General features: G+C 32.6%; 1 protein-coding gene across 1 annotated transcript in view; it reads right to left on the bottom strand.

Moving 5' to 3' along the window:
* The window catches only part of LOC133187001 (SCO-spondin-like), an 88,098-nt gene that overhangs the window by 5,610 nt on the left and 66,304 nt on the right, over positions 1–16,184 (bottom strand). Inside the window, 1 exon segment of the mRNA XM_061322377.1 lies at positions 15,683–15,848. Coding sequence (XP_061178361.1) covers positions 15,683–15,848 — 166 coding nt within the window.

Raw genomic sequence — 16,184 nt, forward strand, 5'->3', positions numbered from 1 at the left:
GAATTCCTTTATTATAGAACGCTAGCTTTCGATATGTACAAATCTTAGAAGTATCCAGCTTAGTGTTGTTCTTTTGCATTATTGTTGTCACGAATGACAGAGGAATATGTCCGAATTGAAGAGAAAAACTCAGGAATTATGCTTCAGCCATGTTTTGATGTGAACCTTGAACGACTTCGCAAGATCTAGTTTCGCCTCCAATAGCAGCTAGCATGTGTACTTGGAAAGTGCTGCTAGAATCGTGAGGTAAATATGGTTTGAAGAATATCTGGGGTTATACATGAATGTACAACATTGTAGTATATGGCATGCAAAACATCGGGTAAGGTTTCGTGCGAATATGTGGAATAATTTTTTTCCCGACCGAACAGTGGGATTCTAGTAGCACTTTTTAGGCATAAGAGACGTTTTTCAACTATATTATTAACTCAAAGAAATTATTAAACCCCGGGGTTGTCTTGTTCTGTTAACCTCTTTTTATTAAGGAAAATTTTGCTATTAATAGCAATCACGTGATGATGTCGTGGTTTTGCACTTCTTGGCCTCAGACACTCTGTTGTCTTTATGCATTAGTTAATAACAGTTTACGTTTTATCGGTGACTTTGACAAATTATCAAACATAATTTTCATTAAAAAGTCTAAATTTCCCGAGAAATTATTTGTATGCTTCCTTAACATACCCGTGTTAATTCATTTAATGAAACAGTAGTTCTGTTTTGGAGTATAAACAGTGAAAATCACTGTCGTTTAATATTCTAATGTTTCGTTGTGTTTCATATTATTAAGGCTGTTTGAAAATCTCACTACATGTATATCTGTTTCGCTGGAAATAAGCCGTTTATGAGTCAGATTTAGAGCCACAAAGTTAGTGTAAACTTCGAAGTGAAAGCAGAATTAATTTTATCGATAAAGCACCTGCACTGATTGCAACACAGCAGAATATGATATATACAAAACAACATTGCTTGTGATCAATGTAAAGGCATATTGTTTGTTTAAGTATAATATTGATACAGTGACTGTAACTGTATAGTGTTTAGATTTTTTCCTCTGGACGTTGTGGATTTATACAGAGGAGTTTCACAAACTGCAGTACCAAACATGCTAAACGACAGACAAAAACGCGTTGTTCTTCCTTATTTTATTTTTTTCCCCCTTCAATTTACATGTGCTTAAAAGACTTTTTAATTAAATATGAAAAATGTTGCTGAAACAAGTAATGTCAAATTTGACTTGCAACTATATTTACGATTTACAGAACTAACTCATACAAAGCGTGGCGGCGGAGAAAATATAAATTTAAACAACAACTGGAAAACTTTATTGTGACTTTTTAATTGTGTTCTATCACAAATGGACTTCGAAAGTCTGCATATTTTTCTTTTCAATTAATTTTTTTACTAGAAATTGAAAACCTCTTGCGTCGGGTTTATTCTAGAGGTTTATGTAAATAAATGATTTTGTAAAACACTGGCTTACTGCTCTAACAATACTGACCTGAGTTCCACTTAGTATAAGTCCAGGACTGGATACTGCCGTACCAGAGCCATTGTCCCTCCGTGGAAGAATCTGAACCGCTGATCCAGAACTCATTTCCGTTGGCGAGATCTGAAATTATTATCCAGTGAAACTAGACAGTTTGATTCACCAAACTCTATAAAATGAATTTCAGCAGTTGACTGAAAACTGTGTACTTTTTCTACATAATTTCTATGGTTTTCTTGTTTATATAACGTATAACACCAGTATTGCGGATAAGTTCAGACTACATGAATTTTTTTTTATTTTACCACGATCGTTAAATATTCAATTTTAACATCCATACATAAATTTTATTGTACAATGTTCATATAAACCACGTTATTTTTCTTACTGTGTACAAAATTTTGTTCTCCGTCAGATCCGACATCTACTAAACTGCTGCCCACGGACTGACAAGCTTTAAGGGCATCCATCCACGGTCTTTTGGTTGTATAAAGTCTGTAGCAGTTCTCGCCATACTTTGTCCATCCCGAGCTGCAGGTTACAGCAGACACCCTATGCTCTGAATTCCATTTAAAAAAAGAAAATCACTATTACTATTTAAGCGAAACCCAATGTCATCGACAGTCGCAAATTCGTATGGTGCTTACATTGTCTTGAACTTTGACCTCAGAATACCTAAATACGAGGCCTTTGTCTCTTAAAATTTCACATTATGGCCATTATAGAATTATAATAAATATGAATGATGAATCAAACAAACGACTTAAAGATTGATTAACAATTTGTAACCCTTCCTCCAGGAGATATAAAATTAGGGCAATAGCCATTACTTGCATTAGTGAAGATTTGCTGAGAATATATATTCAGTAGAAATGCACCTGTCCATTTATGTTGAATGTAAATGAAACAAAAATAATCGTGTTATAAAGTTACAAGAATATTCTGTCACTAATCATGTTTTTTTTAAATATAAATTAAAATCAAGTTTTCCTCATCACAAGTTGAAAGGAAGTAGAGTCAACAATTGTATTTATTTATTTTTTTTTTCGCAGTTCTCACCCCTGTGCAGAAAATTAACTTACTTAAAAAAAAATTGACGTTCTTATTTAAATAATTTTTTTATTGCATTTTTCTGTGAAAAAGTTTGAAGGGGCTCTTTTAAGTCGTTACGATCGTGTATAGTAATGCACAGACCCAAGGCGCGCTATGGCAAACCATGTATATGTATTTGTGTGTAATAATGTACATAATTATACGTGTACAAATTATTACACATTTCTTTGACCATGCAAATTGTTTTTCTTTTTAAAAATTCATTTCATGAAATTCTTAGAATGTTAAAAGCTAATTATACATCTTTAATTGAAATTTCAGTATTTCAGTTACGTTTTAATTAAGCTTATAATTATTGTTTCTGGTTAGGGTGTTTCAGTTTACATTTACACGGTTTAAGTTGACGTTTTAAAAAAGAAATTAAGTACATGTACATAATTTTTACAACAACAACAACAGTCTTTTCCATAGTTTTCCCTATGTTTCAAATAATTGTTAATCTTCAATATTGTAAGCTGATTGAATTGGAGAAAAAATAATGTTCTGACCAACCCCTACCAATCTTTACAGCCTAAAAATGGCAGTTATTAACTTGATTTTTTTTTCAAAAAAAATTATTTATACATTATATTTAAGAAATAAGGTATCATTTTTAAACATCTATCGGGATATAAATACGGGTTGGTCACGAGATCAAATTCCATAAAGCCCGAAGGGCTTTATGGTAAATTTGATCTCGTACCAACCCGTATTTATATCCGATAGATGTTTAAAAATGATACATTATTACTTATATTTACATTTATGACTTATTCATATTTTATATTTTCCTGATTATAATCTCTAACGCGTGAAATGTTTTACTTTTCAAACTCAACGGCACGTATTTGTTCCATTGTTTGAGCGTCGACCCTTTATGACGTCACTTTGAAATTACGTCGAACGTTTATGACGCGAGGAACCTGTGTTTATACGGATATAGATACGCGTTGCTTTCAATAGTGTTATATAAGGGAAAACATTTGCAAATAAATGTAAATATATAATATTATAATTTTAATTTTAAAAAAACACAGCAGTAGAATGACTCACCGTTAATAAGTAATGAAAGGACCAAAATGGTCAAAAACCCGACCCTGTAGAAAACCTGCAAAAAAATATTAATGTTAGAAAATTTGATAAATTAATATTCCTTCCATTTAAATAATTCAAATGAGATGCAGTTATTTCCTTGTGAACAAAATATCATTTCGATAATTTAATTTTCTCAATTCATTTAATGCTATGACCAGAAATTTCTTCTTTTTTTAAGTTTGTATAAAAAGGGGGATATAAAAAAAATCAAACTAATTGAGTAAACTCAGTCATACTTAATAAAACATTTTTAAAAAAAAAAAAAAAAGAAGAAAGAAAATGTGTTAAAAAAATTAATATTACCATTGTTTTCTTCAGAAATCTTCACACGATCTGACCATGCAACAGCTAACGAAGGGGTTATAGTAGCAACTTATTATTTTTTTTTTTTCAGTGGATAAATAATCTGTGAAGTCATCAAGGAAATATTTGCATAACATCTTAATGGATTAAGCACAAAAAGTTAAATGTTTGATCCCCTTTTCGAACGTAATCGTTCTACACCTTAATAACTTTCGTGTTGGTACATCATAAATACTTGTGTATTATTACCTGTCATTGTAGATTGAGGCGGCATTTCTTTACCATGATTATGTAGGAGATTTATACTGCTATTCGTTTGCCGTCAACTTATACTTTTTCTATTATCTTTTTAAAGTATAAATGCAAATAAAAGATACACTTTTTATAGGTGATTTTATCTCTCTTTATATTTGTGTCCAAGTCATACAATATGTGACCATCTTAATTTTACTCTAAAAATATATCCTTTATAGATGCTGACATTCATTGCGGGGGAAAAAAAGAAAATGCATGAAATAATTTAAAAAAGAAATTGGTTTTACTAGACAATGAAAACATACATGAACATTTTTAAAGGGGTGTAAGTGATCCAGTTTAAGGACAATATTGTTTAACTTAAGTACAAGTACCTTTAAGGTTAAGGTTAGACCAGTGTACATGCCGGCTTTTATATAGGATTAAAATCCAGAGGCCTTTAAACAGCTTATTAGTGTAAATAGGAAGATATGAAAACAGAAGAAAATGTTGACCTTAGCAGGTGGACCAATAACTTTTAAAGAATGTCAGTTTTAATTGTCAAAGGGTTTACGAATTAATAATGAGATAAAAATTGAAACATTTTCAAATACATTAATACATGTTAAATAATTAAAAAAGCATAGAATAAAAGAAATTTAGTTCAAGTTTCAAAATTAAAAAAAAAAATACGAATCATATTTTATTAGGGCTTTCTTTTGTTATTGATGTAATGTGTTTTAACGATTGACCTACGTGTACTGGGGTTGAGTGGTTTTAAATATTTGGACAATACATAAATGTATTAATTACTTAAAGGAGACCGTATTGAGCAAGATTTAACCTTCAAAATTTTCTAAAAACTTTTCTAAATCTTCTTGCCCGTTTCAAACAAGATTAGAAAATATATTTCGTGTAATATGGATTATGTGTGTGTACTATGGTATATGTTTGTGTTTGGAAGGGGAAGGGGTGGTCGTGAAATAATGATTGAAATATCTGTCAGGTTGGGGGGGGGGGGTAAACTCCGTTATAATAGTGGTATATTACTATTATAGTGAGATTCCGCTATATTTTCAGCCATATATATCCTGGATTTCATCTAATAACATGCTTGCTGTTTAAAGAGCAAGTCATGGTGGGTATAAAAATAAAAACGACACTACATTGCACCCTTTCATGTTATGAATTTTATTAAATTTTCTGCCGATCCGTTTAATAATGAGAACACATTTTTTTTAAAACGGAAGACATGTTACATTTTTAACATACATGTAGCAACCAGTGATTGTGGTAGTATTTAAGAAATACTAAATCACAATTAATCTTACACATGTGCACAAATTAATGTTTGTAATAATTTTCAACCCGCATTGAAAGAGGTTTGTCGAATATCACATTTTCAGAAAAATATAAGCGTGTGAAAAGTTTAATGTAGGTTTTTTTCGAGTATAAGCAGAATACATCCTTATAATTTAGTCTTTATTTTTATTTTTTAACTGATTTTTTATCGCCAACTTTATTGAAAGTTATCAACTCTTCTGAAATTTTGAACTCTGTATTTCCCTGAGATGTCATACATGTGCGTATATACGTCAGAATTAACATTTTAAAGGTATCATTTTTTAAGAAAAAAATATTACACATGTATTGAATTTAAAAAAATGATGTTATCATTTTCACATTTTTAGTTTATTTACCTAAGTAGAGAGATTGCTGAGAAATATGAAAGAGGAGGTCACTTTTTTTTTCAATCCCTGCAATAGAGTGACTAACAAACTTCGCAGCTAGGTTAAGGACGCCCATGAAATATACGCCTTTATATATTCAGGGAAAATGAATACAATTTTAATAATTTTTAAACAGCAGTAGTTTTGATAAATGTGAATTGTGGTGATTGCATTTGTATATATCGGGTCTCTGCTGAGTTCGGCCAAAGTGACATCGCTTACACCAGCTGTTTGTCACGTGACAGGTTTAAAATTGGACCATATATGTACTACTACAAAGATCGTAAAAGTTCAACGATATACGGGCATCTTTCTACTATAAAATTTATTTTGTTTTCTTTGAGACAAATTCCTTAACCCGAAAAGTGCTGGGAGCAACTTCCTCATGCTCGAGAATAGTTTAAAATTTAGCCGTCTTTCTATAAACTCCAAACAAAAATGTAATACGCATCGGAATAATGTTAGATTACGGAATAAATAAACAATGTACAACCAGCTCCCAGCACTTTTCAGAATAGTAGGAATAATAGCTACATGTGTTTAAAAATTCAGAATTTATAGTGAAGCGGATATCGTTGAACTTTTGATATTTTCGAGGGGCTGGACCCCTCATTCTAGCACGTTACTGTACAAATATACTCCCTACGGCTATATCTAAAGTCTACACATTATCAATTTAGTTTGACAATAAAATGTGGATTAATGTATTTCAGAATATGTCTCTCTTTTTGTCTGACTACGCATGTTTCGTATATATTTTTATTTTTACAAGCTACGATAAAAGCTTGATCCACGACTCAAATACAGAGAAACTGAGTGTCAAACTAAGAAATGACGTCATCTCAGTAAGTACAGCGAGATCAAGCTGGCTTTCATTCTGCATACGCTAAGTGATATTATGGGAAGATAAGTTGCACATCCATGTATCTTTATAACATTTATGAGAAACGAAAGTATTTAGTGTGTTTCAAAAAGAACATATAGTATTTATTCATCGAGATTCATTTGTATTGTTTTTAACGTGACGTCATAATAGCCCTCCCGAACCTCTGCATAGACTGACGTATATATGGGAGTCCTTAACCTAGCTGCGTTGTACATTGGTTGATAAAAAAGTACATATATACAATGAAACAGAAGGGTAAATAGACACTTCGTCAGATAACTTGATTTCAAAATTTTTAGTGATTTATTGAACAGAATTCACAAGATAAAAATTCTCGATGTGTTGTGTCAAAGGCTATATAGATCGATATCTCTCAATACATGTATGTTTTCTTAAAATTTCAGAATTATATATATAATATAAAGAGAACTCATATTTTCTTAGGGTCAACTTTTCGTGGTTTGAGGAAAACATATTGGTTCGAGGGGATTTGATTTCGTGGACGAAGAAATACTGCGTTGTTATACATTCAAAAATTATCATTTCGTAGAGGACATGAATTCTTGTGTAATGTACATGTAGTAAAAGTATTCATTAATATTTTAGCGTCTAAGTAGTCTCCAATCGTAAAAATTCTATTGGTAAAATGTAATTGATCTTGTACAATATGACGTCTTTTCTGCTGAATTTGCTCAATCATGTTTTGCTAAATTTACATCAACAATCATTTTTCATTTGTTCGTATTTTGCGTCATCATGACGTCATTTAAACAACTTCTTAATGAAAAAAGTTTTAAATATTCATATTATATTCTTTTACAATTTCAATTCATTATAACTTACGAGAATGCTAAGTTTGATGATTGTCCACCGTTGACAAAAATGATAACATTGAAAGTATCAACATTTAAATGTCTGTTATCGCTTTTTAGTCCCCTACCGGTGAAACCGGAGGGGACTATAGGTTTCCTCTGAGTCTGTCCGTCCGTCTGTCCGTCCGTCTGTCTGTCTGTCTGTCCGTCTGTCTGTCTGTCTGTCCCTCTGTCTGTCTGTCAGTCTGTCCCACTTGGTTTTCCGCACTTTTTTCTTAAACGCTTGCAGATATTGAGCTGATTTTTGGTACGTGAGTGTATCTTGATGAGTTACAGATCAAGTTTGCATTTCGTTCCGCTTCATTGACTTTTGCCGGAATTACGGCCTTTTTAATTTTTAAGGGTTTTCCGCAATTTTCTTCTAAACGCTTGTAGATATTGAGCTGATTTTTAGTATGTTGCTTTACCTTGATTAGTTATAGATCAAGTTTGCATTTCGTCCCGCTTCATTAATTTTTCACGGAATTATGGCATTTTCAATTCTTAACGGGAACCAGATTACACTTGCCGGTAGGGGACTAGTATTGCTAATGCAATACTCTCAGAATGCTTGTTTCACAATATCTTTAATCGGTTACGGTAACCTAGTGGTGGGGCGCTTGCTTCGTGATCGGGAGGGCCCAGGTTCGAGTCTCGCTCGCCGCGCCGCGTCAAGCCTAAGACGTACATGTAACATAGGTAGTGACTGTTCCTTCGCCAAGCGTCTGGCACTACATATCTGGAAGTGAAAGTCTTTCGGATGAGACCTTAAAAGGTCCCGTGTCAGGGTAGGCGTTGGTACGGTAAAAAATCCTAACTGATATTAATATAACTAATATTTTGGAGGCGAATTAAGTTGGTACATGTATAGAAGGTCAGCCTTAGTTTCTGACATCAGCACAGTATCATCCGCGTTCAACGTTATCACAATTCTTTAAAAAAAAAAAAAAAAAAAAAAAAGCAACTCTATATCTAAAAGGGAAATATTCAGTAAAAAATATTATTACAAAATATTTTAGATCTATGGCCATTATCAATACATGTGCATTTACAACTTGCTCTTGTAAAAAAAAAAAAATCTAAAAGTAAAATAACAAAACTCAGATTCTCTGTTCAATAATATTTTCATAATAATCATAATGAAAATACATCAATTTACTAAATGTAAATTGATGGAATTATTTAGATAGAATAAAGAATTACTTGGTTTTAAGTACAATGTCTGCTTCTATAATTATAAAATGTTTAGACATTAAAGGTCCCAGAGAACATATTCCATTTCATCATACTTGCTGTATTACTTAAATGGAAAAGACAATTAAAAATTATATTTAATAAATCAGCAAGGCCAGATACTTCTTTTGAGTCATTTATTAATGTTATGGAATCTTTTTGACTCCCTCACTGATATATATACTTTTATTAACTGTTTTGTTATATTACTTTACAAAAATTTCAGCATTGGTTATAACTTTTGACGAAGAGAAGATAAAGTGTTCATATTTGACAGAAATTACCTGTGCTGACCTTTCCAAATATACAGTAATTTGTAACCTCAATGACCATAAACTTGAAGTTTGACCTAATTTTCGTATGAGAGAAGAGTACGCTTTTGTATTAGGCACTGTTACAACGCACTTTGAAAAATTACGCACTTTGGAAAAATTTTTCAAAGTGCGTTATTTTTGGGACCACGTTAACGCACTTTGAAAAAAAAATATTTCTTCTCAAAGTGCGTTAATATCGAGCATATTAACGCACTTTGAAAAAAGAAAATGTGCACGGCTTGGTCAATATTCTTGCAAATTTTCGGTATGATAAATAATTATTTGAGCCTGGTTGGATAACTTTTCGGTGATGACGTCAGGATCTGAGATATAGACGTTTTAAAGATTTTTAGGAGTTGTCTTGTTTCCAAAGGTTCTAGTAAATGTTATAAAAGGGAAATGGGTCTTAGAAATAATGGAGGAATGATTGTTTAATAGCACAGTTTAGTTTCTTTTTTTCTTTTCTTTTCAAAATTTTATCCAGTCTCTTATAAGTTTGGTAGATGTAGGTGTCGATAAGTGACTTAAAGCATCGCATTTTTCTTAGGGAAAAGGGAGCAATTATGATTTTTCCGTACCATGAAAATTCTCTCTCTTTCTCTGTCTCTCTCTCTCTCATCTATTTTTCTATCATATTCATCTATCTATCTATTGTGAACATATATGAAACAATGGTTGACTCATTTATTTGATAGTAAGAAAAATAAACATTAGCCACATTACTCACTCGACTTAATTTTTTACCTCGTTCACTAATAACTTTTTTTCAAAAAGTTATGCAGTCAGATTACTTCTAAATCTGTAATTTGATATCATAAAAACGCTAGACATGTCAAATAGCATGTTTTAATTACCATGTAAATGCATTTTTTTCTGAGGAATCATTGTGGACACATTTTAAATAAAGGTTATGCGGCTCTCTTCTTTAATATAATAGGGTACGTATTTTTTTTTTTCAGGAAAGCTTATCTCAATTTTTTCATCTATTTTACGTTAACTCAAATTTGTTGAGAGAAATAATATCAATGTCATACCAGTTATGTAAATACATATATTTGTGTAGGAAAGATAGAGAGTTGGGCTGAGGGACTTTCTACCTGTCTTCTACTCGTTCTCGATGAGGGTAGATCAATTTATCAGTTTATTGGAAGAAATATAACAAATTAATGCTGTCTATTAATATTATTAAAATCTAAGTCCAGAATTTTTGTTTTATACGTATTTTTTCAAAGTGCGTTAAGTGTCTCCATGGTAAAAAATGTTGATGTACACTTTTAACGCACTTTGAAAAAAAATTCAAAGTGCGTTGATTTTGTCCCAATTTTAACGCACTTTGAAATTTTTTTTTCAAAGTGCGTAATTTTTTCAACGTGCGTTGCCACAAGGCACGGTGCATTACCTGTTTCAAGACCTTTCTAAGTGTTATCTGGTTTTTGACTTCGTGAACTTAACTTAAAGTTTAACCTTCAGTCTCTTTCAGAAATTTTACATTGCTTTAACTGAGAATGAGAGAAGATGGGGCATTCATATTTTACATGTACCTAATAGTATATACACCTTTTAGAGAGAACTGTCATTTTTGACTTCATAACCTTGACCTAGAAGTCTGGAGCAAAAATTTTAACGTTTGCTCCAGAAGAGACAGGACTTTCACATTTTTTCACATGTGCATTACTTGTGACTAGGACTTTCGGATTGCATTATGATATTTGACCATGATTTACCTTGGTCTTGAATTTTAATGCAGTTTTGAGAAGTTTAAATCTTAACCGTGACCTTTATCAATGAAAAAAATTATATTTTTTGTATGATGGACAGATCTAGACAAGACAGGACACACAAACAAGACATTTACAATATTCCATAAATATTTGCATCCCAACCACTAAGACACCAAAAGTGGGTGACCATAAGTCTTTAAACGTGTATTTTTTGGTATCAGATTTATAAAAAAATAAAATTTATGAAACAGACATTACATTTTATCACTATCTTACATGTACGTTAAGAATAATGGTCCCTACTTTAGCCTTTTGATTTCTTTGAAACAATTTTTCTCGAGCATTAACAGCAGAACACAGTGTGCTTAAATTGATTTGTGCGCGAATTGAATCGGTTGGCTGCAGGAAACATTAACCTATGCAGTGTTTCAAAACCAGGTTGTTTACTTGTATCTTCGAGGGACAAACTAAATTACATATTACGTTAATCATCTTACGTTAATACTGAACAGTAGCATTTTATAAGTAATAAGACAAAATTAAGATTAAAGAAAAACTAAAAAAAACCAAAACAAAACAAATCAAAACAAAACAAAACAATTTCAAATGGATTTTATATTTATTATCCTTGATTGGTGTAACGCAATAATCTTTTAACAAAGTTTTTAACAATCTCATAATAAAACAAACAAAAATCAACAGTTGAATATTGACGTGAATTTAATTGCGAACTCTAACGATTTATCATTAAGATGGCTGTAATCAATGATGTCATCATGAGGACAACGGAAGCAATGTCAACACCTGAAAAGAAAAAAATCTTTGTTATTGAAAATAAGACACAGTTTCTTTTTCTTTTCCAGACATTTTATGGTTATATGTAGAATACATTATATTTGTCAATTCTAAAATTCTGCATAATATTTCTATGACAGACAAAATTTTATCATTCTAAACCCTTTAAGCTTCAATTTATAACCTATGACAATGGTTATCACACCTTTTGGTCAGGAGACAATAAAATTATCGAACATTATCTGCGTTATGAAGTTAGCTCTAAAAAACAATTAAATTACGCTTTTGTAACTCGTCAACTTGATCATAAAGTATGCTGATTCGTACATGTATCTCATCTACATATCACAAAGGTGAGGAATCAGCCGAGGTGTGCCGAATGATCTCGGCAGCAGAGTCGAAGTTTACGGAGACAGTCGAGCATCTTTTAACTTTTCACTTATAAGGCTTATGCAGACCTGCCTACCCTTTTCATTGCGAGGGTGTAATTTCAATACCTAATTTCGGGGAATTTCAGAGGTAAAGGCGTAATCCTTTATGTTTCCCTAGTTTGACGTTTTGAAATGATACTATATTGTCTAAATAAACCTGTAATTGTACATCATTGAACAAAGCAAGCATGAATGTTCCGTTTTCAAATCATTTATTGAAAAAAAAAGTCCATGTGTTGTAAAACTGGTATTCTCAATGCAGTCATATCAAACTTATTTAACTCACATGCCTAACGAACTTTTGGAAAATTTATAGAAAATCACACAATTCAAAGTTTCATTTGCACGTTAATACAAATTCAACATATTTGCGCTATTTCGTTTTTGTTTTCCTTACATTTACTTGACTCTGTGTTGTTCTAAGCAATGTAAGAATAAACAATTGAAAATTAAACTGACTTTACTTATTGGACATATCATTCAAAAGTTTTTTCCCTTAAGTTTGGCATGCCACCCCTTAAAAAGGCTTAACTACAAAGTATATGACCTATGTTGTCTGTATTGTAAATAATCATATCGTGAAGAACCGAAACCCTCTATTAATTAGTAATAATTACCTTCTTCTCTTTTTTATTTAGGAAAGCCTTTACTTTAACTTTCAAGTAAGCCTTTCATTAAGTTGTCTAGGAAAAATATTTAAAAGCGTAAAATTAAATTTCATGGCGTAACAGCGTAATTTCGTGGTAAAAAGCGGAAGAATTACGCCAAAAGCGGAAGGGTAGGCAGGTCTGCTTATGTCAGAAAAAAATAAATAATGAAGAAATACAAAGCCAAGAAATTTTCAAGAATTATACGGCCTGATCGGTTTAGGTCAGTTTACTGTTTAAGATTGTTGCTAAAGACGGTAAGCTTTTTGAAAAAGCTCTACTTCACTTGTTTGATATGAAAGTTTGATGTAGCGTTTCTGCGGAGTTAAAAAAAAATAAAAGTATTTAACATTCATATATAGAATATTAATAAAGAGTGTCTAACTGTTCAACAAAAACGTACAATAATTATAAAATTAAAATTGAATAAAATTAAATAATTGGGTAAATGTTGTATCTGATCGAATCCTGATTGAAGACCTCTGATAGTGCGGAGAATATTAACACACGTGTTAGGCATTATCTAAAGCAAAGACCGAGATATATAAATATATAAAATCAATATTACTTTCTCTGTTTAAGGAGAATTAATTGTGTTTGTTTTAAAATGACATACAGTGTATATACATTTTCTATGGGATTTTTAAAAGAATATGATAAAATTTTAATTTCTTGAAAGACAGAATATTACGAGATTTTTTGCTCCAGCAGACGGTGATAAAGCGCGTTTTACAATGTGCCAAGCATTTTCCCACCACAACTCAACAACCTAACAAAAAACTTCGTGGCGGATCTAGAGGGGGTTGTGGGGGTTTCAACGCCCTCCTTTGGATTTGCTTAAGAGAAAGAGAGTCCCAAATATTTGTGAAGAAAATTAAGTTGTTGTCGAAAAATAAAATCCGGGCCTGCGGATTGTTGCCTCATAAAAGGAACAATTGGTTTGCGGCCGATTTTTGACGCTTGCGTCAATATGTTTCTTGTAAGTTACAGATTTAAGTATGTCAGACAGGACATAAGTAATCCAATGTCAACTGTTGATCAGATTACGGTACGCTTATGGAAAGTAAAAGAAGTCATATATATAACGTATTTCAGTTTATTTTACGGTTTGTTGTTAGAAAAACATATTCTGGCGTATTTTTTTCTCTATATATATATTTAATTACCATAATTCTATATCTTATATCTTTTATATTGTTTTATATCTGGCATTATGTTTGAATCGATTGAATTTGTTTAGCGTAGCTCAGAATGTTAATTTGATAGGAAAAAAATCAAGATTTGAAAAAAATCATATGAAAACATACCATCTGTGGATTGTTATATGCAGTTTTTCTAAATATTAGCAAAAACCATGAATATGTATGGGTTTTTTTTCTAGTAAGCATGACGTCCATGTATATCATATTTTCAAGAAAAAAAGCATTTGGTTTTCTAAATTCCGAAGACGTTATTGAATTTTTATATTTTGAATTTTTTGTGCAAAATCTCCGGCAGTTTTAGGTCAAACACCCTTGACTGTATGATATAGAAATTTATAACACATCAGGATATACATGTAGCTTAGTGGTAGGGTGTTCACTTCATGTTCGGGAGGCTCAGGTTCTCGTTCGCCACGCTGCGTCAAACCTGACGTAAACATAGTTGGAGATTGTTCCTTCGCCAAGTGCCCGGTATTAGAAGTGAAAATCACGGATCTTTCGGATGAGACCTTAAAACCCGAAGTCCCGATATGCATTGGCACGATAAGAAACCCTCACTGCTAAATGGTCCTGAGTGCCGAGTGCCAAGCACTTTGAAGCCTTTCACTGGTATATGGTGATGTCTCTATACACACGTAAGCGAAAAAATTCTCGAATGGGACGTAAAACAACAACAGTTGGAGACGCCACCACGGGCCGGTACTCAGGGCCATTGAGCAGTGAGGGATCTTTTTCCTGCCAGAATCTACTGCGATAGGGATTTCCGTTTATACAGTCTCATCCGCAGGACTGAACTCCACGTCCCACAGTGGGATTCGAACTCGCGACGTAAGGATCAACTCCTTACACCGCGATTCTAGAGCAAACGCTCTAGCCACTGCTCCATGCGGAAGGATATGTGGTAGTGTGCCATAATCCTGAGGAAACGTAAACGTTTAAGATACTGATGATGTGTTTATTTTACCTGCTTCGTTTCTCGACTCACAAATTGCTGCATTGGTACATCCGGCGTATCCCTCTGTTTCGTCACTTCCGTCATCACAGTCTGGGGAACAGTCACATTTAAACACGTTCTGGATGCAGGTCATACTGCCAGACTGACAAGTGAAATAGTTTGATGGACACAACTGAAAAAAATTAAAGCATATCTCAATAATGTCAAAAGATCAGCAGTTTGTCGAAAAGTGCTTCAATATTTTTTTCTATTTAAACTAAAATTTTAAAAATCTAGCCAAAATAAAATTTGGGAGAACAGTATACATTAAAAATTTCAATTCTCGTCATTAAAGCCGACTTTCATATGTTTTCTCTTACTATATGCTTTTAAGTAAGAGCGCATTTGTTTTAAAATATATTCACAAACAGTCTATACATGTAATTTGTGCCAATTCAACTCAGTGAAAGTTACCCGACCGTTTCTTCTATGCTAACACTCTTATGCTATATAAATGCATGTACATGTATGATGTATACAGCATACGGGGTACGTGACGCGAGTATAAGGAAGTCAGCTTCCGAACTATCGCATGAAACGGCCGTTAGTTTCGTACGAAGCCAAACAAGAACGGTCAAAAAATATCCTTGAACAAATTTGGATCAAAATTAAGTTACAAGCACAGACACCTGTTTACCTGCATATACTGTCCAGCGGCTGCAGTGGGACAGGCGTCAGTGTTACAGTCGCCATAATCTCCAGAAGTTCCGGGACAATTCTTTCCGCCATTTTCCGGTGCAGGATTGTTACAAATCCTGCTTCGTGACCTTTGACCTCCACCACATGTGACACTACAAGTACCCCAGACCCCCCAAGCGCCCCATGCTCCATCAACTGCAATAATTATTAACCGTAACCATTAGTGTTTTTTTCCTAACACATAATTCACTTTCTGTAATTTTTTGTTTACAAAAAACGAAACATAATACATGTACATGTATATACACTGTATACAGTCAAAACGCGTTATCTCGACCTCCAAGGAACCGGGGAGTATTTGAGAGTATCAGAGTATTTGGGATATTGAGGTTAAAATGCATAAAGGAAAAGTGGTCATGGTTTGAAAAAATGGAAATCCTTGCTGAGAAATGTTCTATTACTTTGTGTCAGGAACTTAATAAAAATGCAACAAACTTTCATCTGGACTAGCTGCTATACAGAATGTTCGAT

This window comes from Saccostrea echinata, unplaced genomic scaffold (assembly GCF_033153115.1).
Source record: "Saccostrea echinata isolate AGI-Se365-2 ecotype Australia unplaced genomic scaffold, CSIRO_AGI_Sech_v1 ptg000014l, whole genome shotgun sequence".
In the NCBI taxonomy this organism is placed as follows: Eukaryota; Metazoa; Mollusca; class Bivalvia; order Ostreida; family Ostreidae; genus Saccostrea; species Saccostrea echinata.